This window comes from Cynocephalus volans, chromosome 6 (genome assembly GCF_027409185.1).
Source record: "Cynocephalus volans isolate mCynVol1 chromosome 6, mCynVol1.pri, whole genome shotgun sequence".
Classification (NCBI taxonomy): domain Eukaryota; kingdom Metazoa; phylum Chordata; class Mammalia; order Dermoptera; family Cynocephalidae; genus Cynocephalus; species Cynocephalus volans.
Window position 1 is genome coordinate 98,412,940 of NC_084465.1, and position 18,659 is coordinate 98,431,598.

At 45.6% G+C, this 18,659-nt stretch overlaps 1 protein-coding gene across 2 annotated transcripts; it reads left to right on the forward strand.

Moving 5' to 3' along the window:
* Positions 1-5,062: 5,062 nt before the first annotated feature.
* ZNF263 (zinc finger protein 263) lies at positions 5,063-12,263 on the forward strand. Of its 2 annotated transcripts, XM_063098907.1 has the most exons (6): positions 5,063-5,582; positions 6,431-6,611; positions 7,057-7,130; positions 7,422-7,548; positions 9,184-9,300; positions 9,819-12,263. In XM_063098907.1, the coding sequence occupies exons 1-6, from the start codon at positions 5,196-5,198 to the stop codon at positions 10,985-10,987; spliced, it is 2,055 nt and encodes a 684-aa protein (XP_062954977.1). In that variant the 5' UTR covers positions 5,063-5,195; the 3' UTR covers positions 10,988-12,263. The 2 variants fall into 2 exon arrangements, with proteins under 2 accessions (XP_062954977.1, XP_062954976.1); XM_063098906.1 differs by lacking the exons at positions 6,431-6,611; positions 7,057-7,130 and having other exon boundaries at positions 5,111-5,582.
* The last annotated feature ends 6,396 nt before the right edge of the window (positions 12,264-18,659 follow it).

Here is an 18,659-nt window from a genome sequence, read left to right on the forward strand (position 1 = left end):
TTCTAACGAGCACTCACCTATCTTGCAGTCAAGCCATTGTTTCATTTCTTTGGAATCCTGTGATTCTTCTACCTGTGGTTCTTCTCAGCTCCAATGGGAAGTGCAGGCCAGGTTTTGGAACTAGATATCCTGGCCAAAAGAAAGATAGAAAGCATGATAGTTTGGGTCATCCCCAGTTTTTCCTGAGTTCAAGCTGATTTCTGGGACAGATGGCCTCTCTTTATCTATTTCCTTCTCAATCAAGATGATTTCACCTGAAGGCTCTTACAGGCAATTTTTCAATATTAGAACAAAACCAAAATAAGGGGAAGATCCTTTTGTGCTCAATTTAAGGCTATTCTCCTCCAATCTACAGAAGAGGAGTGAATTAATTATGCATTGAAGTCAACGCACTGAATTAGTTTTACATCATCTTTTGAATATTTAGATAATAGTTATCTAAGTTAGAACCAAAATATGAAGTAAATCTTCCTAAAATTCTGACTGTATTAAAACCAAGAACAATTGTTTTATTGGGTCCCCAAAGAAGAGAGAGGTAAAAGTGGCAATTATGAAATTATGCCCTGTATTAATTTAAGATATTTTCAAATGGAAATTGGCATCTGAACCGGCTTGGTTGGTAACCAGCAAAAACAGTCTTTATATGTTTGTTTTAGCTGAAGTCTAGAAGTGTGTTATCTTGATATTAACCAAAACAACTACCTAACAGTGTTTCTCTCAATCCAAAGACAACTAAAATTTTGGAGACAAAACCTTCAGTTCGCTGTCCCACTGTGTCCTGCCATGCCTTCCCTCTCTCACAGAGTTATGGTTGTACCCTCTTTCCATGTCCCTTCCTCATACCTCAAAGTTTACTGGTCTGCACTAAAATGTGGGTTGGTAAACAGTGATTTAATCCAAACAGAAGAAATTATTTAAATATTAATACAATAATTAATTTATAGCTTTTAGCCAATATCCATGATGGTTCATTTAATAAAAACTCTATCTTCAAGAAGAGATAAGTCCGAAGAAATATTTTTTTAAAAATCATGAAAATATTTCTGTAGTCATAATCTTTCAGTTTTCCTATGTGGTCAACAGTTTTTCATTTTCTGAAGGACATCATGGCACTTCCATTTGTCTGGGATGTAGGATGGCTCAAAAATGTGAGAAAACAGTATGTCATACACACAGACTCTTGATATAGGAGCATCTAGGTTCAAGAAACATTCTTCTTTAACTGTAGAGCTGATCTCTGATGCAAAGCCACCCGACAAGGGAGCCTCATGACTGATTAGCAGTTACCCCTCGAAAATGTTTAGATATCAACATTACCAAACAATATTAGTAAGTTAGTTTGGTTAATTTTAAAATGAAGGAAATTTTAAATTTCAGTACATTTTATCAAAATATAGGAAGTGGAGCAAAATGCCTTATTTTATATTTTCATAGGGAAAGGGCAATATATTTCAGATTAATAAAAATAAAATGTGTTTCAAATGTAATGCCATTTAAAACCACTATTTTGATTATGACTGGATTTCAAAGCTAAGAGTGGGAACAAAGAGTAATGAGGTACAGGTAAAAGAAAACCCTAAGTCACAGATCAAAGGAAAGCTGTAGTCAAGTAAAAGTGGGAAGAAACTGGGGAGAGTGGCAAGCAGCACAGGCTTAGGGTGGCAGAAGCTGGGAGGATTAGCTAATCCTAAAATGAAAGGCAAGAAAAGCAGCATTTCAGAATGACCAGAGCTGCTCATTTGTCTGCTCCCACCCCACAGAGCAGACTTAATGCTGTAGATTTCATCAAGTGTCACTTTGAAAACTAGGCACAGACAACTGCCCCCTTGAGTGCAAGGGAATCTTTAAGACCTAGTTAAGGACTTGTATTAGGATTCTCCAGAGAGACAGAATCAATAGGATATGTTATAATTATATGAGAGGAATTTATTAGGTGAATTAGCTCACGTGGCTATGAAGAAAAGTCCCACGATAGGCTGTCTATAAACTGGATGCCGGTAGCGTAGCTCCGTCCAAGTCCAAGGCCAGAGAACCAGGGAAGCTGATGGTGTCCTTGGTGTAAGTTCTGGAACCCAAAAGCTGAAGAGTCGCAAGCTCTGATGTCCATGGGCAGGAGAGAAGAGTGTATCCCAGCTCCAGCGGATCGAGAGGGAGAGAGCTTCATCTCTTTCCTCTGTCTTTTGTTCTCTCCGGACCCGCAGTGGCTTGGATGGTTCCCACCCACACTGAGGGTGGGTCTTTCACACCCAGGCCACTCAGACTCTCATACTAATCTCTGCTGGAAACACCCTCATGGACACACCTGAAAAGATTGCTTTACCAGGTTTCTCAGCATTCCTTCATCTAACCAAGTTGACATCTAGAATTAACCTTCACAGGACTGAAAGCAGCCTTGGAGACAGTCTAGTATCCATGTAACCTAAAACCAGCGGTAGTAGGGGTTCTTTATCTCAGATTCAAATGTGTCTTTCTCTGTAACAATCAGGGAGCCACCTACTGCTGAGGACAAGAAAATATAAGAACAGAAAATCAGTAGTCGTTACAAGAAGGCATGCTCACTTCCGTTAACTTACTTTTCACCAAAGCCCTAAAGACGCAATTCCTAAATCTTTTTGATGGTTTTGAGAACTTGATGAAAGCTATGGACTTCCTAGAAAATACACATACACATGCAATTTTGTATATAAAATCAAAAGGTTTATAAGGTCTCCAAACCCATCCATGGACCTTCTAGAACTGCGCTGACCAATATGGTATCCACTTGGTAATATTTAGCAACACTAGCTCCATCTTAATTGCTCAATAGCACATCACAGAAAGTTCTATTGGATAGTGGTGCTCTAGAATTTCATGGATTCCAGGTTAAGAACCCCAAATCCCAAATGAACCCCTATAGATTTGCTGGCCTGTAACCCCTCTCAGTCAAATAACAGCTATTCTTTCTTCTGTTTATAGGTAGTCCACAGATAAATGAAGAAATACTAACAGTAATTTTGAATAACCCTGAAAGATCATCCACCTTTAAGTATCCATTAATAGCCTAAAATCAAAGGGAATTTAGACAGCAAATGATTAATCCCTCATCCTTCCTATCTCAAGGTATGTGTAGTTCCATAAACATTCTCATACCCCACATTCTGCAATAATAATCCGAGTGGCTTTTTTTAATGAGATAGGGCAAGCTTTCAGGAATTCACTGTGCATTCATAACAGCTACTATTTATTGAGTTTATACCATGCGCCAGGTACTGTTCTAAGAAGCCAACATATCTTAGCTCATTTAATCCTGACTCGGTGTTATGTGGTGGGTATAGCATTACCCTCTCAAAACAGATGAGGGAAATGAAGTTTGGGCTCAGTGAGATTAAATAACTTTCCTGAGATCAAATAGTAAATGCCAGAGAAATGATTATGAGGTTAGTATACATAATCTTTTGGAACAGGAATGTCTAAAAACATCAAGATGGTCTCAGGAGGATGTGAGGTCACGTCTCAACAAGGTTTTCCTACACGGACCTATACCTGCCCATGTGTTATGCGGCCTCTAGCTCCGCATTTGCCATGACAGCCTGCGGACCTGTCCTCTTCCCTGCAGCAGAACAAGAAAAAAAACAACAAAAAACTCAAAAATTCTTTCCACCCAGTCATCCAAAATAGATCATCTTCAACGCCATATCACCCTTTCCCATTATGGCAGCCTGAACTTTAGAGACAGACCAGCTGTGTGATCCCAGGCAAAGGACCTAACTGGCCCTCGGTGTCGTTATCTGTGACAAGGCGCTGACAATAGCAATCACTTCGTACAAGTTTGTGTCCTGAGGATCCAACTGCATCGGGAATAGGCTGTCACGAGTTACTGCTACGACGCTTCCATGTGCCGATCTCGGGGGCTGAGGGTGCTGGAGGGAACGCACGCCTGGGCGGCCCTCCCCGCGCTGACACAGAGCCCACAGCCGCGCCGGGCAGGGAACGGGCCCTCCGGCTTTCCTCGCGTTCGCCGCTAAGGAGGAAAGCTAGGACGATGAACAGCGATCCCGCCCGCGCAGGGCTGAGATGCCAGCGCCACACGTCCCGGGAGTTTTAAATCCGCTCTAAAACCCCAGGCCGGCAGGGCAGACCGGGCGCGGAGGGAATCGCCGCCAGGTACGTCCCGAACACCCCCAGCCACGCCCCTCACGCCCCCAGCGCCGCAGGGGACGCCAGCCCCAGCCCACCCGGCTCGGGGACACTCGCGGCGTTCAACCAGAGCGCAAGCGCAGAGGTGGGCGCAAGCGCAGTCGTGGCGCTGCGGTATGGACTGCACCTCCCGGCAGGCTCCGCCACTTCTGGACCCGCGGCGCGCTGACAAGGCGGGGCGGCAGGCTCCCCGGCCTCCGGGCGGTGCCGAGCGGGAGGCGGAGTGGACCCTGGTGAAACGCTCCCCTGCAAGCCCGGAGTAACTGAGGCGCGTGGGGACTGCCTTGGGAAGGAATGTCCTGGGGGAGCTTGTTAACAGTTCAGATTTCCGGGCCTCACTCCGACACTCTGTCGCACTGGATCTCGCGTGGCTCGGGGATTTGTATTTTAAAAAGCTTTCTTGCGGTACTCGGACCCGAGCCGTCCGCCGGTCACACCCGCCTTCGGATTATTTTCCTCTCTAGGTCTTGGAGGCTCCGCCCCCAAAGCCTCCGTGGATCAGTGGCTCGCCCCATGGTCCCGCCCCTCGCCTCCAATTGGTCCCCCGCTCTTCCCGCCCCTTCAATCAACTATTCCCTTTTCGTTGGTCGGTGGTGAGTCTGTGGCGAGACCTGACCCAATGGGCGCTAGAGTTCGCAAAACGTAACCCGGAAGTTGGTCCCGAGCAGGCGCCTTTGGTTTGTGGACGCCCCGCTCGCGCTCCGGGACTTCCGGCGTGGGAGCTGAGGGCCGGGCCCTGCTTGGATCCGGGACTTTGGGGAAACGCGGCGCTGGGTTCCTACTTCTGGGAAGTTCTGGCGAGGACGGACCACTGGGCCGGCGCGGCTTTGCCCAGGACCGGCTGAGGCCAAGGCGCCGGAGTCGGCTGCGCCCCGACTGGAGCTGGAATCCTCGGCCGGAATTGGAGCCCTGGGCCCCCCAGCTCCTGCCGACGCGGTCCATCCTTGCTCGGGGCCCCGGGGCGCCTTCCTAGGCGGGCGCGGTTGGTTTGGGGGCAAAGGCGCGCCGGGGGCCTGACGATGGCGTCGGGCTTGGGCTCCCAGGAACGGGAAGGGCTCCTGATAGTGAAACTGGAAGAGGACTGCGCGTGGAGCCAGGAGCTGCTCCCGCCCGACACAGGGCCCAGCCCCGAGGCCTCTCACCTGCGCTTCAGACGGTTCCGCTTCCAAGAGGCCGCTGGTCCCCGGGAAGCCCTCAGCCGGCTCCAGGAGCTTTGCCATGGGTGGCTGCGGCCTGAGATGCGCACCAAGGAGCAGATCCTGGAGCTGCTGGTGCTTGAGCAATTCCTGACCATCCTGCCCCAGGAGATCCAGAGCAGGGTGCAGGAGCTGCACCCGGAGAGCGGCGAGGAAGCGGTGACACTTGTGGAGGATGTGCAGAGAGAGCTTGGGAGACTGAGGCAACAGGTGAGAAAAAGCTGTTTTATCTGCGGTTTGTTTGGCCCCGAGGACTGGGACATCGCGCTGACCTAGTTCCGCTGTGGAATTTACTTGGTTGACCTGAGTATACTTTATGAGGGCTACAAGCCTTTTTGCACTTTAATCTGTAACACTCATTCTCCAGATTTTCCCCAAATGAACAGAGTGAACAGTGGAGTGCCCCGTTTTCCACACGGAGGAGATCCTGTGGTAATAGTGGGAGCCGTGGAGTTAGATCGCCAGTGTTCAAATCCTCACTCTTAAGTATTAGCTTTATGACTTTGGGCAAGTTATTTGATCTCTTTAGGCCTCAGTTTTTCCACTGCTAAAATGAGGATAATAAAATATTTTCTAGGGCTACATTGAAGGTTAGAAGAAAAAGCAGCATATAAAGTTTTGATCACACTACTGGTGTTTAATACCTTTTAGCTATTGCATTAGGGTCAACAGTCTGGGCTCCTCTGCAGGGCCGGGTGTCAGTTAAGCGTGAACTTAGAAAAACAATTTGGCTCTGAGATTCTGAGGTGCGCCCAGGGCCACCCAAGTTTAGCTTATATATTAGTGAGGAATAGAAGCATCTAGAAAAGGTGGGGGGAGATAAAAGGGAATGAGTGTGTGGAAGGTGTGCACTGGGAGTGGAACCTCCCCTTTCCCCCTCCCATTTTCACTCATGCACATGGGATCAAGAAAGCCTTTAGTGTAAACCATCCCTCTCTCTTGCTGGGTCCAAAGGGATCGCCTGTGGTTTTGTTGAAGGCTTGCCCTCAGAACCCTGTACTGATTTCCCTTCCTATTGGGCCCTGTTGTGATGATGAGTGATGTGGGTTGGTTCCCAGGTCACAAACCATGGGCGGGGAACAGAAGTGCTTTTGGAGGAGCCTTTGCCTCTGGAAACAGCACGAGTGTCACCGAGCTTCAAGCTGGAGCCAATGGAGACTGAGCGAAGCCCTGGCCCCAGGCTGCAGGAGCTGCTAGGCCCCAGCCCCAAAAGGGACCCCCAGGCTGTAAAGGAGAGGGGTGAGGAACAGTTATCTGGGCAGCTTGGGGGAGGTGGGGCTTTGGGGTTGCCCTTGACACAGTAGTATGGAGCACAGGTGCCATGTAGAAGGAATTTCTGAAGATTCTCAGATGTGGAGTGAAAGACCTAGAAGTGTTGGTTTGGGTTCTCTAAGGGTGGGGGGAGGGAGGGGAGGGACTTCTCTTAGTAGAGCCATTTTGTATGCAGAACAGAGTCAATTTAGAGCTAGATGAATGATGGGGTTTTGGAGTGATGAAGGCCAGTAGGGAAGACCTCAACCAGATTTTGGATATCACTTTATTATGCCTCGGTTGCCTTCTTTTGTTTGACATTCAATCCTAAGAGCAGAGATTGGGTGTTGGGGAGTGGATACTGTGTTGTACTATTCCTTGGCTTGCCAAGAGTTAGGAATGCCATTCTCATCATGATTTCTATCACCTTCAGCATTATCTGCTCCCTGGCTTTCTCTCTTTCCTCCTGAAGGGAATATGGAAGACAAAGAGATGACTGGGCCCCAGGTGATGTGGAAGTTCCCATTGTCTCCCTCCCCCAGCACCCGTCCTCCTCTCCTGGAGTCTTCCTCTTGGGGGGTGGGGGTGTCATTCTGCCACTTGGAGGATTGTTTCTCCCTCACCACAAGCATCTCCCCCACCTTCTTTGTCTCCTCCACACCTCCCTTATAAGCCTGACATCTTTCATCCCCATGACATGTGTCCTTGGCACCCCTGGGTTTTGCCTCTTTAACCCACAACTCTGCTTGAATTGTTCTTGGTGCATCAGGGGCTGAAGGAGATCTTCTGCTGTTTCAGTTGCCTGAGAGCTTAGAGGACGTGGCAGTGTACATCTCCCAGGAGGAGTGGGGACATCAGGATCCCAGTAAGAGGGACCTCTCCAGGAACATGTTGCAGGAGAGTTATGAGAATGTGGACTCACTAGGTAAGGATTTCTTTTCCAGGGATGATGACTGTGCAGTTTCTCACAAGGGTCCTGTCCCCTAGGACACTCACCTCCTGGACATAAGGTCTAGAGTTCTGCCAAGAAGCCTCCATAGGAGACCTGCTATTGTACAAAGTCCACTGCACTAGGATCAGTTAAACATCTGACAAGTGGCAAAGTTGGCACAATTACAGGCAGCCCTGGACTCAAGCCTCAGCTGTCAGAGTCTAAGGAAGAGAGTCTGAACCATAGTGGACTTCGTAGGGCAGAGTAAATCAAATCCAGTGACACCTACCCACATTACATGCTTGGTGTCCTAGGATGCTTGGGGAGCTCTAAGTCCTGGATTCCTTGTAGTTTTAAGATGCATACTCTTCTGAGCTCACTTATGTTTCCTGTGCTCCATTAGTATTTCTAGGCCTCTCCCCAAAGTCAGGAATTTCAGGAGCACTGGCATCAACATTCCTAGCTCTCACAGACTATAAAATTCAGGAAGCGGGGAAGGCCTTGTGGAAATTAGGAAACAATGTATATATCCAAAACAGGCCAAGAAAGCATAAATTAAGATGTATTTATGTGCTTAACTATTATGCAGACATTAGAAATGATGTCTATGAAACATAAAAAACTAATAGTTGGATTTAGGGTATACAAGTATTGTAAAATTCCCTCAACTTTTCTGTGTATGTATGAAAATTCTCATAGTAACAAGTTGGGGGAACTCTATTAGAGAACAATATAAAACAAGACTGTGCATTATGGTTATAACTATGTTGAAGCAGACACCAGTATAAAGAGACACACAGCTATAAACCCATTTGCACTGATTCTCCAAAGGGGTTACTAGTGGTTTTTTGTTTCCCCTCATCGGAACCATCTTCCAGGTTTTTCATATCACCTTTTCACTGCTGTGACACCCAAAGTTGAACATAGCTGTTTCAGTGAGTGCTAAATGGAAAGAGAAGATCAGATCAGAGTTTGTTTGCTGGAACTAAACTTCTGTTTGAGTCCATGTTTGCTGGAGGTAGAATGAGGTTTTTGGGTTTTTTTAGCATAGTACAAAAATGACATTTTGGGGTTTCAATCTCTCAGGCCTCTTAGAGCCTCGGGTCATTTTCTTTTCTTCTTTGGCAGCTGGCCAGTATAGGGATCCAAACCTGTGACCTTGGTGTTATAAGGCTGCTCTCTAACCAGCTGAGCTAACCAGCCAGCTGCAGGTCCTTTTCTGATTGTCCATCTTGTATTTTCTCCTTGTGGAGTTGCCCAGTCCAACTTAGTTCTATTTTATGTGTAAGAGTCAAGGCTCTTTTATAATATTAAACTGATTCTTCAAGGAAGTGACCACCCTGTCTGTGTTCATTTTATTGTATTTTAATTACAGAAGTGTACATTCTCATTACAAAATAAATTCCAAGTACTATAAAAGTGTAAAAGAAAAAAGCCATAGTCTCCCTAACTTCTTTCTCTAGAGGTAACCACTGTGAACAGTTTAGTGTATATTCTAAGTAACTGCTGTCAGACTTATTGAGCAGTCTGTATCTAGCCACTGAGAGCAGGGAACAAGACTATCTTTGCTTCTCCTGCTTTGTAGAGGAAATTAGTCATATAAAAATCTACTTCTTTCATTGTGAACAGAGTCTCACATTCCCAGTCAGGAGGCCCTAAGCACCCAGGTGGAACAAGGAGGAAAGCCATGGGGTGCCAGTGTCCAGAGTTGGAAGGACGGCCTAAGCCCCAGAAGCGCAGCTCCAGGTAAAGAGTAAAGATGAGCAGCCTGCCCAGCAAGGCTCCTGCAGTTGAGAGTGCGGCCTTTGAGGGTTTGGGGCAGGGCCTGCCCACCACAGCTGCAAGAAAGGAACATTACTTCCTCTATCCCCACTACCTACTCTGATCCCAGGGAGGTGAATGAGGAACCCAGGGTGCAATCCATGAGAAGGCACTCGCTCTTGGGCTCACCTGCCCCATCCTAGTCCGAACCCTGCTCCCTCCCACCCATTCCTGAAGGGTGGAAGCCAGAGACACAGTGGGAGGGTGGCGGGGAGGCCCCAAGAAGGGAATTCCAAGACTGGTCTGAGCTTGCTTGAGAGATGGCTCCACCCCTTATCCTGATGCCTCTCTGAAGTACTTTACCTATAGGGAGAAGATAAGAAACTGAGGTAGAACTAATCTTTCTGGGCTTTGGGTGTAACAGGCAGTAGAAGATGTGTGGGATTTTCTTTTCTCCAGTGTAGAAATAATGTAGGGGGTTGGTTTCTCTCTCTCTCTGCCAGGGGAAGAGAAATTTGAGAACCGGAAAGAAAGTGCTCCTTCTGTTTCCCCTGAGAACACCCACCCTCAGGCTCTGCTCCCTGGCCAGGCCAGAGGGGAGGTGCCCTGGAGTCCTGAGCAGGGAAGACCTCGTGATAGGGCAGAAGGGCATTGGGAGCCTTCCCCAGAGGATCGAATGGAGCAGTCCTTAGCAGGAGCCACAAGTTGCAGAGAACTGGGGCGACCAAAGGAACTGCAGCCAAAGAAACTCCATTTATGCCCCTTGTGCGGCAAAAATTTCTCTAACAACTCGAACCTAATCAGGCACCAGAGAATACATGCAGCAGAAAGACTGTGTATGGGTGTAGAGTGCAGTGAAATCTTTGGTGGAAGCTCACACTTTCTGTCGCTACACAGAGCACACCTGGGAGACGAAGCCCATAAGTGCCTTGAATGTGGAAAGTGCTTCAGTCAGAATACCCACTTAACTCGTCATCAACGCACCCACACTGGCGAGAAGCCCTATCAGTGTAACATATGTGGAAAAAGCTTCTCTTGCAACTCCAACCTCCACAGGCACCAGAGGACGCACACAGGGGAGAAGCCCTACAAGTGCCCCGAGTGTGGGGAGATCTTTGCTCACAGTTCCAACCTCCTTCGGCACCAGAGGATTCACACCGGAGAGAGACCCTATAAGTGTCCCGAGTGTGGGAAAAGTTTCTCTCGGAGTTCACACCTCATCATTCACGAAAGAACTCATGAAAAGGAGAGACTTTACCCCTTCTCTGAGTGTGGGGAAGCCATGAATGACAGCACCCCCTTTCTCACAAACCGTGGAGCCCACAAAGCAGAGAAGAAACTCTTTGAGTGTTTGACTTGTGGGAAAAGCTTCCGACAGGGCATGCACCTCACCAGACATCAGAGAACGCATACAGGAGAGAAACCATATAAATGTACCCTTTGTGGGGAAAACTTCTCTCACAGATCCAATTTAATCAGGCACCAGAGAATTCACACGGGAGAAAAACCCTATACCTGTCATGAGTGTGGAGACAGTTTCTCTCATAGTTCCAATCGGATTCGTCACCTGAGAACCCATACAGGAGAGAGACCCTATAAATGTTCTGAATGTGGAGAAAGCTTTTCTCGGAGCTCACGCCTTGTGAGTCATCAGAGAACTCACACGGGTTAGAAACAATAGGATTTCTCTTTGCTCCAGATAGGGTGGCTATTCAGAGGGTCCTGTTGTCAAGAACTGGTATTCCTTGCCTAGCCAACCACATGACCTCTGTGCTTTTCAGGTAATTAATGTAAAGAGGAAATGGAAGCTCATTGTGAAGGAGGTGCAGAGGCAGCAAAGAATTAGCACAGAACTAAAAAGGAGGTCTGCCTGCACCAGTAAGGATGGTGAGTCTTTGAGGTGACCTGCTCAAGGCAGAATTCTCTATTGAATCCGTCCTGTCCCAATGTGCACCCACCTGGGTATATTCAGCCAAGGTGTGATTTGGGCGCCTTACTGTTTCCAATATTTATCCCAACAACTTTAGGAATCCTTGTGATCTTTCTGTTACTGCTTCCTCACTTGGGACCTTCTGCAGAAGCCAAGTCTCCTGGGAAGCTAGCTAGAGGTCAACATAAGACTGTGGTGAGTTGCAACTGTACTGAAAGCCCTGGCTGGGAAGCCATGGGCAGTCCAAGTCAGCCAACACAGTGCCCCTTAATGGCCTGACAGGAGTGCCCATGGCAGACCACACGTGTAAATGTGACCTCAGACAAAGAGACAGAGGCCTAAGGAAAATAGTAAGGTGGAATTTGTAGGTCAGCCCAGAAATTGGCAGAGGAAATAGTTGAATTTGTCTCCCCTTTGCAGAGATTGAGACTTTCCTCTACCAGTGTCAAAAACAGGTAACAGAGCTCTGGAGTCTTGTTCTAGGGTAGAAGGTTCCACAGAAGATGGATTCCCTGGGAAACTTTGAAAACGTGGATCCTAGGGAAATTAGGGATTGTGTCCTTTCTTGTTAAATAAGTTTGGATAGGAGTAAATATCTTCAGGAAACATGAACGTGTATGAATCTTCATTGAAGACCTTTGTCTTGACCCCCCATGCTGCCCCTCTGCCATGGTCAGAGGCCCTGCTTTCTCTTTGTGGACTTACTGGGTTTGTCAGGTTCTGACAAAGGTGGCAGCAGACAGGCTGAGGCAGGGTGTGGGCCTGGCAGGCTCCAGGCTGGGAGGGCTATGTGGTAACAAAGGATCAAGCTGAATGGCTGCTCAGGGGTGATATTCCTGTAGGGTGTCTGAAAAGCATTCTTTCCTTCTGTGGTGTAGAGCAGTAAAAATGTTTTTGATTCTTTGTTTAGAATGTTTACGTTCTTGGGCCGGCCTGTGTCTCACTTGGGAGAGTGTGGTGCTGATAACACAAAGGCCGCAGGTTTGGATCCCTATATAGGGGTGGCCAGTTAGCTCACCTGGGAGAGTGTGGTGCTGACAACACCAAGTCAAGGGTTAAGATCCCCTTACCAGTCATCTTTAAATATTCTTATGAAGTAACTGAGGAAGATCCAGCTCTTCAAGATATTTTGGTCTTGCAGTTGGTTCTCAGGAGAGAAGCTAAGGGGGTCCTAATATAACTTATTGATCATTAATGGTGGGAAGATATAGGGGAAGGCAAAATTATTAGGGGAAAGGATGTTTTAGAATGGGGAATCAGAAATAGGAGTTTCAGATCTATCTATGGGAAAGAGAATACCAGGAAGTATTCTAGAGTAGGAAGTTTGATACCAGGAAAACATCTCAGGATATGGCCCTGGAGGACAGTAACTAACTAGATGTTCTTTGGAAGAAAAAGATGATGAAACAGTCCATTATCAACAGGCCATCATATATAGCAATTTTAGGTGAAGGAAACAAGCCTGCACTCCTTCTCCCTTTCTTTATCAACCCTGCCTCAGTCTAGTATTTTTCCTTTCTGGGCCTATTTTTAAAGATCTCACTGCTTCCTTTCTCCTATCCACCTTGTTTACAGAAGGAGGGCAGTGGTAGTGTGGGAATTGAGGGGGTGAGGATTAGAGAGAAATTAAGGTAGGATCAACAGTGGTAGGAGCAGGACCAAGGTCTAGTGGAGCAGGGCAGGGCTGATGTGGCTGCTGATGCCATGAATTGGGTGGGGTGGTGTAAAGTTGATGCTATCACTAAGCACTCTGGTTAAGATGGCAGTTTATGTGGACTGTAAATCTCATGAGAATGGAAAAGCACACCTCCCTTTCGTCCTCTCTCCCTCCCCGGCATAACATTGATCATGCAGATCTTATGATGTGGTCCAACTGGGGTTACACTTTCTTGAAGCATTGCAGCTTGAAGCTAGAACAATGAGGACCACTGGGTATTCACCCTATACACTAAAAAGGCTTTCCAGCAGGACCCTTCACCAAATCCCCAATTTAGCTCCCTTTCTAGCACACTTCACATGCATAGCTGTTCTCAGCCTTGTTTTAATGAGACAATGTCACAAAATATTGTACTGTGCCTGGCATGTAAAAAGTACTCATTTATTTGTGTCAACTGTGTACAGATAATACTGGCAAAAGATTTCCTTCTAGGCACCTAGCAGTGAGGTCAATGTAAAACCACACTGGCAGGAATTTCAAGGGAGCAGTCTGCTACTGACAGGATTGATGGCTTCTCCTTCCCTTGTAGTCATATTTCAAAGAGCAAGTCCAAGTCCCTTACTGCAGTCTCCCATGAGGTCATTGCAAGGGATGACCAAGTTAGTGCTTTTTACACTCATATGTTTACCCACTAGTCCTCTTGTAAAAGAAGCCAAGACAGATTTCAACCAGCTTTTATGTCAAAGAGAGACTGATGTCAGGACAATAAGGACTCTGGCCCCTAAATCCAAATAGGTACAAAGGAGGTTTGGGAGACATGGACTGACCCTGAGCAATAGCCACACATCCTTTTAGCAAAGATAGCACATGAGACCAGCAGAAAGGCTTCTGGGTGGAGAATCAGTACCACGTTTAACTAATGTGAAAAGGCCTGGCAGAGCCAGACTAAAAGCTAAAACAGCAGGCCAGGGAACAAACAATGAGAACAAAGCCAAAGGTGGAGTGGAGACTGGAAGAAGTGTTTAAAAAGCACTGAATTGTGGTTTTTTGTGTTGGTTTTTTTTTTCCACAAAAACCCATCAGAAGTCACTGAGAATTTTTACCACAGTAATGCAAAGAATTTGTGGGTCTCATTATCATAATCTGAAATTTAAAGTTTTAGACTCAGCACCTTTTAAAGAATGAGTTCACTGTTGAATAATTTATCAACTAATACAATTTTGGAATGTGCAAAATCACCATTGCTTTAAGACTTGTAATTTTTGTAAATGCTTCACAAACATTTGAAACAACCAAGTCATGTAAAGTGTTTTAATGTGTTACAGGAGAACTAACTAGCAAATTTATTAGCACTAGAAGACTTCTTAACTTTTCTTTGGGTGTCAGGAGCTCAAGAAGAGCAAGATGAATTAAAGCAAAAGTGCATTTATTGGAAGCATTTTCCTCTATCATTCAATCTAGCTTGCAAACACTACTGATTAAATGGTGACTTCCATTTTTGAAAGGGAGACTGACATTTCCTTCAGATCATATAATATTTTTTTTTTCTTCGATAGGGCCAGGTCATGAAGAATGATCATAATTTTTACTAAAAGGCGCTAAGTTTAGCCTGACTGGTACACAGTTAAGTGCCAGGGGATATGATCTAGGTAAATTCAGGGCTCAGACCACAAAGAAATTCTGACAAATCTTCCAATTAATGTTAATACTTTCAATTTGTCACTGAGACACCCTGAATGTCCCAAAATATTCGGTCAAATCTGGTGGCTCACAAGCATCCAAACCTGCTCCAAGAAGAGAGTAATATGTCTCCAGGCAGTGAGGGTGGGGAAAGGAGAATACTAAGAAGTATCTTTCTGAAATCCAGGAGTATGTTCTTGGACATGAAGAAGAGTTGTGCTTGTCCATCCTCACTCCCCAGGTGAAGCTGCCCCTTAGAGGAACCCTGACCTACTGGGCTTCCCGGGGAGGGGGGGGGCGGTCGCTTAAGTTTAGGGGTTCTGCCCTAGCAACCGGAATGAGAGTGGGTTGCCTGGGTTTCTCGGAGAAGCTCTAAGCCTCAGGACGAGTTCCAGAACCAAAGACCCCAGTGCTTTCCCAAGCCCGGGCAAAGCAAGCGCACTTGTGCTTCCGCAGCTCGGCCTTCTCTCAGCTTCCGGCGGGCGGGTCTGACGGAGACCACTGCGGAGCAGGGCCCGGGGCCGGTCGCGGCCAGACACCCCTCCCCGCCTCCGCGCAGTCCCAGGCGGGTCGGACCCCGCGGTCGCAGCAGTCGCAGAAGGGCGTCGCGCTGCCTGACTCCTTGCTGGGCCCTCGCGGTCCTGCAGGAGGCGGGGAGGGCGGAGCGCGGTGCCGGGCGCTCGGAGCTGGGCTGGGCGGGTGCGGACTCCGGGAAAGACAACCAAGGAACTGGCCCGCAGGCCGCCTCCAGGAGTTGGGTCTCTGTCTAAATGCAGTGGGAAACCCACGAAGGGTCTTGCGGGGGCGGGGGGAGGGCGCTCCTCCTTCTTTTAGTTCGCTGGCCCAGGCACGGGGAAAGGAGAGAGAGGGGACCTGGGCCAGGAGGGGCAGTAAGGAGGGAGTGGAGACTAGAGTGGAGAGAGACTCAGGAGGTAGAGCCGTTAGGACCTTACGTGGACCCAGACCAAAGTTTAAAGTAGTAAATGTCTCCCGAGGTGACTGAGAATCTGGCCCTCACCTGTCTTCCCTGTCAGATGCCCCTAAGACAACCACTGGGGGCCTGGCAGCCTCCCAGGGAGATGCACGCTCCGCCTGCGTTCATGCTCCCCAGGCTTTCTAGCCCAGCTCAAAAGTCACACAAGACCCTCAGATACCTTCCCTGCTATCCAAGTGCCCTCAAAGGCCCTCCCTACACTCACCTTACCTCAGGCCCTTATGCGGCCCTTATGCGTCCAGTGGTGGCTTGTTCCTGTTCGCTTTGTTACTCAGGTCTAAATCTCCAGTACCACGCTTATTGTCTTGTACACGGAACAAGGCGAAGCTTCCAGAATCAATGAATACTAATGAGAATGGGTGTGACTCGGTTATCCATTCTGGGAATTTATTACCATTGAAAAAGAATAAAGATGTTTGATGCAAAAACCCAAATTAAAAGGACCTAGAGATACGTCCAGTGTCTTCATCTAACATCCTGCTCAACTTTTTCCACAATTCATTCTACCCCAGGCTTGAAAGGTCTCTCGAAGGAGGCAAAACATCAAACTCTAGGGATAATTACTCTCCCTCACGCCACCCCCAGCTTTCTGTCATTCTGGGCAAATCTTAAAAAAACACGTCTAGCTTCTTAATGTTAGAGGTCTCCCAGCTTCCACTAGGCTGCAGACTGAATAAACCATGGAAGCGTAAGAAAGCATAGACTGAGTGTTAAAAGGGTGCTGGGTGGCAATGTTATTTTTTTTCTGTAAGTTCTGGGTAATAAAATTAAGACATTAAAAAAACCCTACTGGGCCGACCCCCTGGCGCACTCGGGAGAGTGCGGCGCTCCCGCTGCGGGTTCGGATCCTATATAGGGATGGCCGGTGCGCTCACTGGCTGAGCACGGTGCGGCCGGTCACAAAAAGACAAAAAATAAAAAAATATAAATAAAACCCTACTGAATTAATTTACAAGGTAAAAATATCAGCAATAACTAATTATAATAAAAAAGGATCCCACTCACAACAACAAAACTACCTAGGAAAAACAAAAAATTTGAGGACTCTACTAACACGAAACTACATTTACAACTTGAATGGAGAAAAATAAATGTAAATTCTTCCCACATTAATTTTACTTGAATTATGATGAAATCCTCAATTCTCAAGTCTCTGAAGAGAGAGTTGGTGTGTGTCTGGGGGAGACTTGAATAAATTTTATGCTGAAATTGATTCGGAAGAATGAACAGGTAAGAAGAGCTCGTACGTTTTTGAAAATGGAGAGTAAGTGGGCATTTGCCTTATATTAAAACAGACATTAATCAGTGATTAAAATGGTAAGGTACTAGAGCAAAAGTAGACACCAGGACTACATTTAACCACTAATTTTAGAGTATAGTTGCCTAGTATTGACTAATGGAATAGAATATACATCTCAGAAACTGATTCTTGAACTTAATATTAGGTCAATAAGTAGGAACTAATTGTCCTAACAAAGGTTGTTATTTGCAAATATCAACTTAATGTTAACCTGACACCTTATACTAAAATTGGGAACAGCCATAAAGATAACATTCTTTTAGTTATAAAATTAGCAAGAACTAATAGCATAACAATATTCAGTGCTGGAATTGGTGCACTGGGAGAAGTACTTTCAAATTCCTGGTAAGAACGTGAAAAAAATTCAACAAAGTGTATCACAAATTTTTTAAAACATTCTTATTCTTTGCTTGATAGTTTAATTTCCAATAACCTACCTTAAGGTAATAGTTTGAACTTTTCTGCAAAAAGGTGTTCACCATATTATTTACTGTGAAAAATAGGAAGCAAATACCTGTTCAACAGGAGAATGGTTCATTCAATTGATATGGTATATCATCCCATGGTGGAGTATTACAAATTCATCAAATGTGAGGTCTGTGAAGAGATTTTAATGATGTGGGGGAAATTCTCAGAAATAGTGGAACATAATGTTTAATTAAAAGTCCAAGCTTTGGCATTAAATAGAATTTAAATATCATTTCTGCTATTTACTAACTTATGTGATCTTTGTCAAGTTACTTAACCTCTCTAAACCTCAGTTTCCTTATCTATTTAAAAAGGGAGAGTGGTAGTTATTATGAAGACTAAATAAGCACATGTACACAATCTTATGTACTCCACAAATTCTAACTTATTAGTACCAAAGCATAAAATATGTTAAGATAATCAGATATAAAATTTTATTTACAATGTAATCTGCCTTTTTTTTTTTAAAGATGACTGGTAAGGGATTTTAACCCTTGGTGTTGCCAGCACCACGCTCTCCCAAGGGAGCTAACCAGCCATCCCTATATAGGGATCTGAACCTGTGGCCTTGGTGTTATCAGCACCACGCTCTCCCAAGTGAGCCATGGGTCGGCCCTGTAATCTGCCTATTTTAAATATATAATATATACACCAAAGTGTTGAGTGGATATCGTTTGTTAATAGAATTTGGTGCTTTTCATCTTTTTTATACAGGCTGAGTATCCCTTATCCAAAATGCTTGAGACCAAGTGTTTTGCATTTTGAATTTGTTTGGATTCTGGAATATTTGCATTTTACTTACCGTGTGAGCATCCCAAATCCAAAAATCTGAAATCTTAAATGCTCTAATGAGCATTTCTTTTGAGTATCACATTGGCACTGAAGTTTTAGATTTTGGAGGATTTTGGATTTTCAGCTTTGGGATGCTCAACCATATTATCCTCTATAATCAGCATATGTTACTTACACAATAAAAGGAAACAAGCACTAAACAGATAACAGAGTTAAGAAAGCAGTGTGTGTTATATCATTAAATTGAAAACCTAATCTATCCTTATCTTCTTAAAGGTAATTAGAATTAGTTGGCATATAGCTTCTTTGTTACATGCTGTGAATACATTAGGATAGAATTTAAACTAATGCTTTTTTCACAGCCATTCCACCTTAGATAATCTGGGACAATAATTTCTCATTATTCAGACACTTGTCTGAAATATGAAATAAATGAACTAATGAATATATTTATACATTTAGAGAAACATAAATTTATTATTTTCAAACTATATTTTATAACCAATATATAAATGGTCATTGA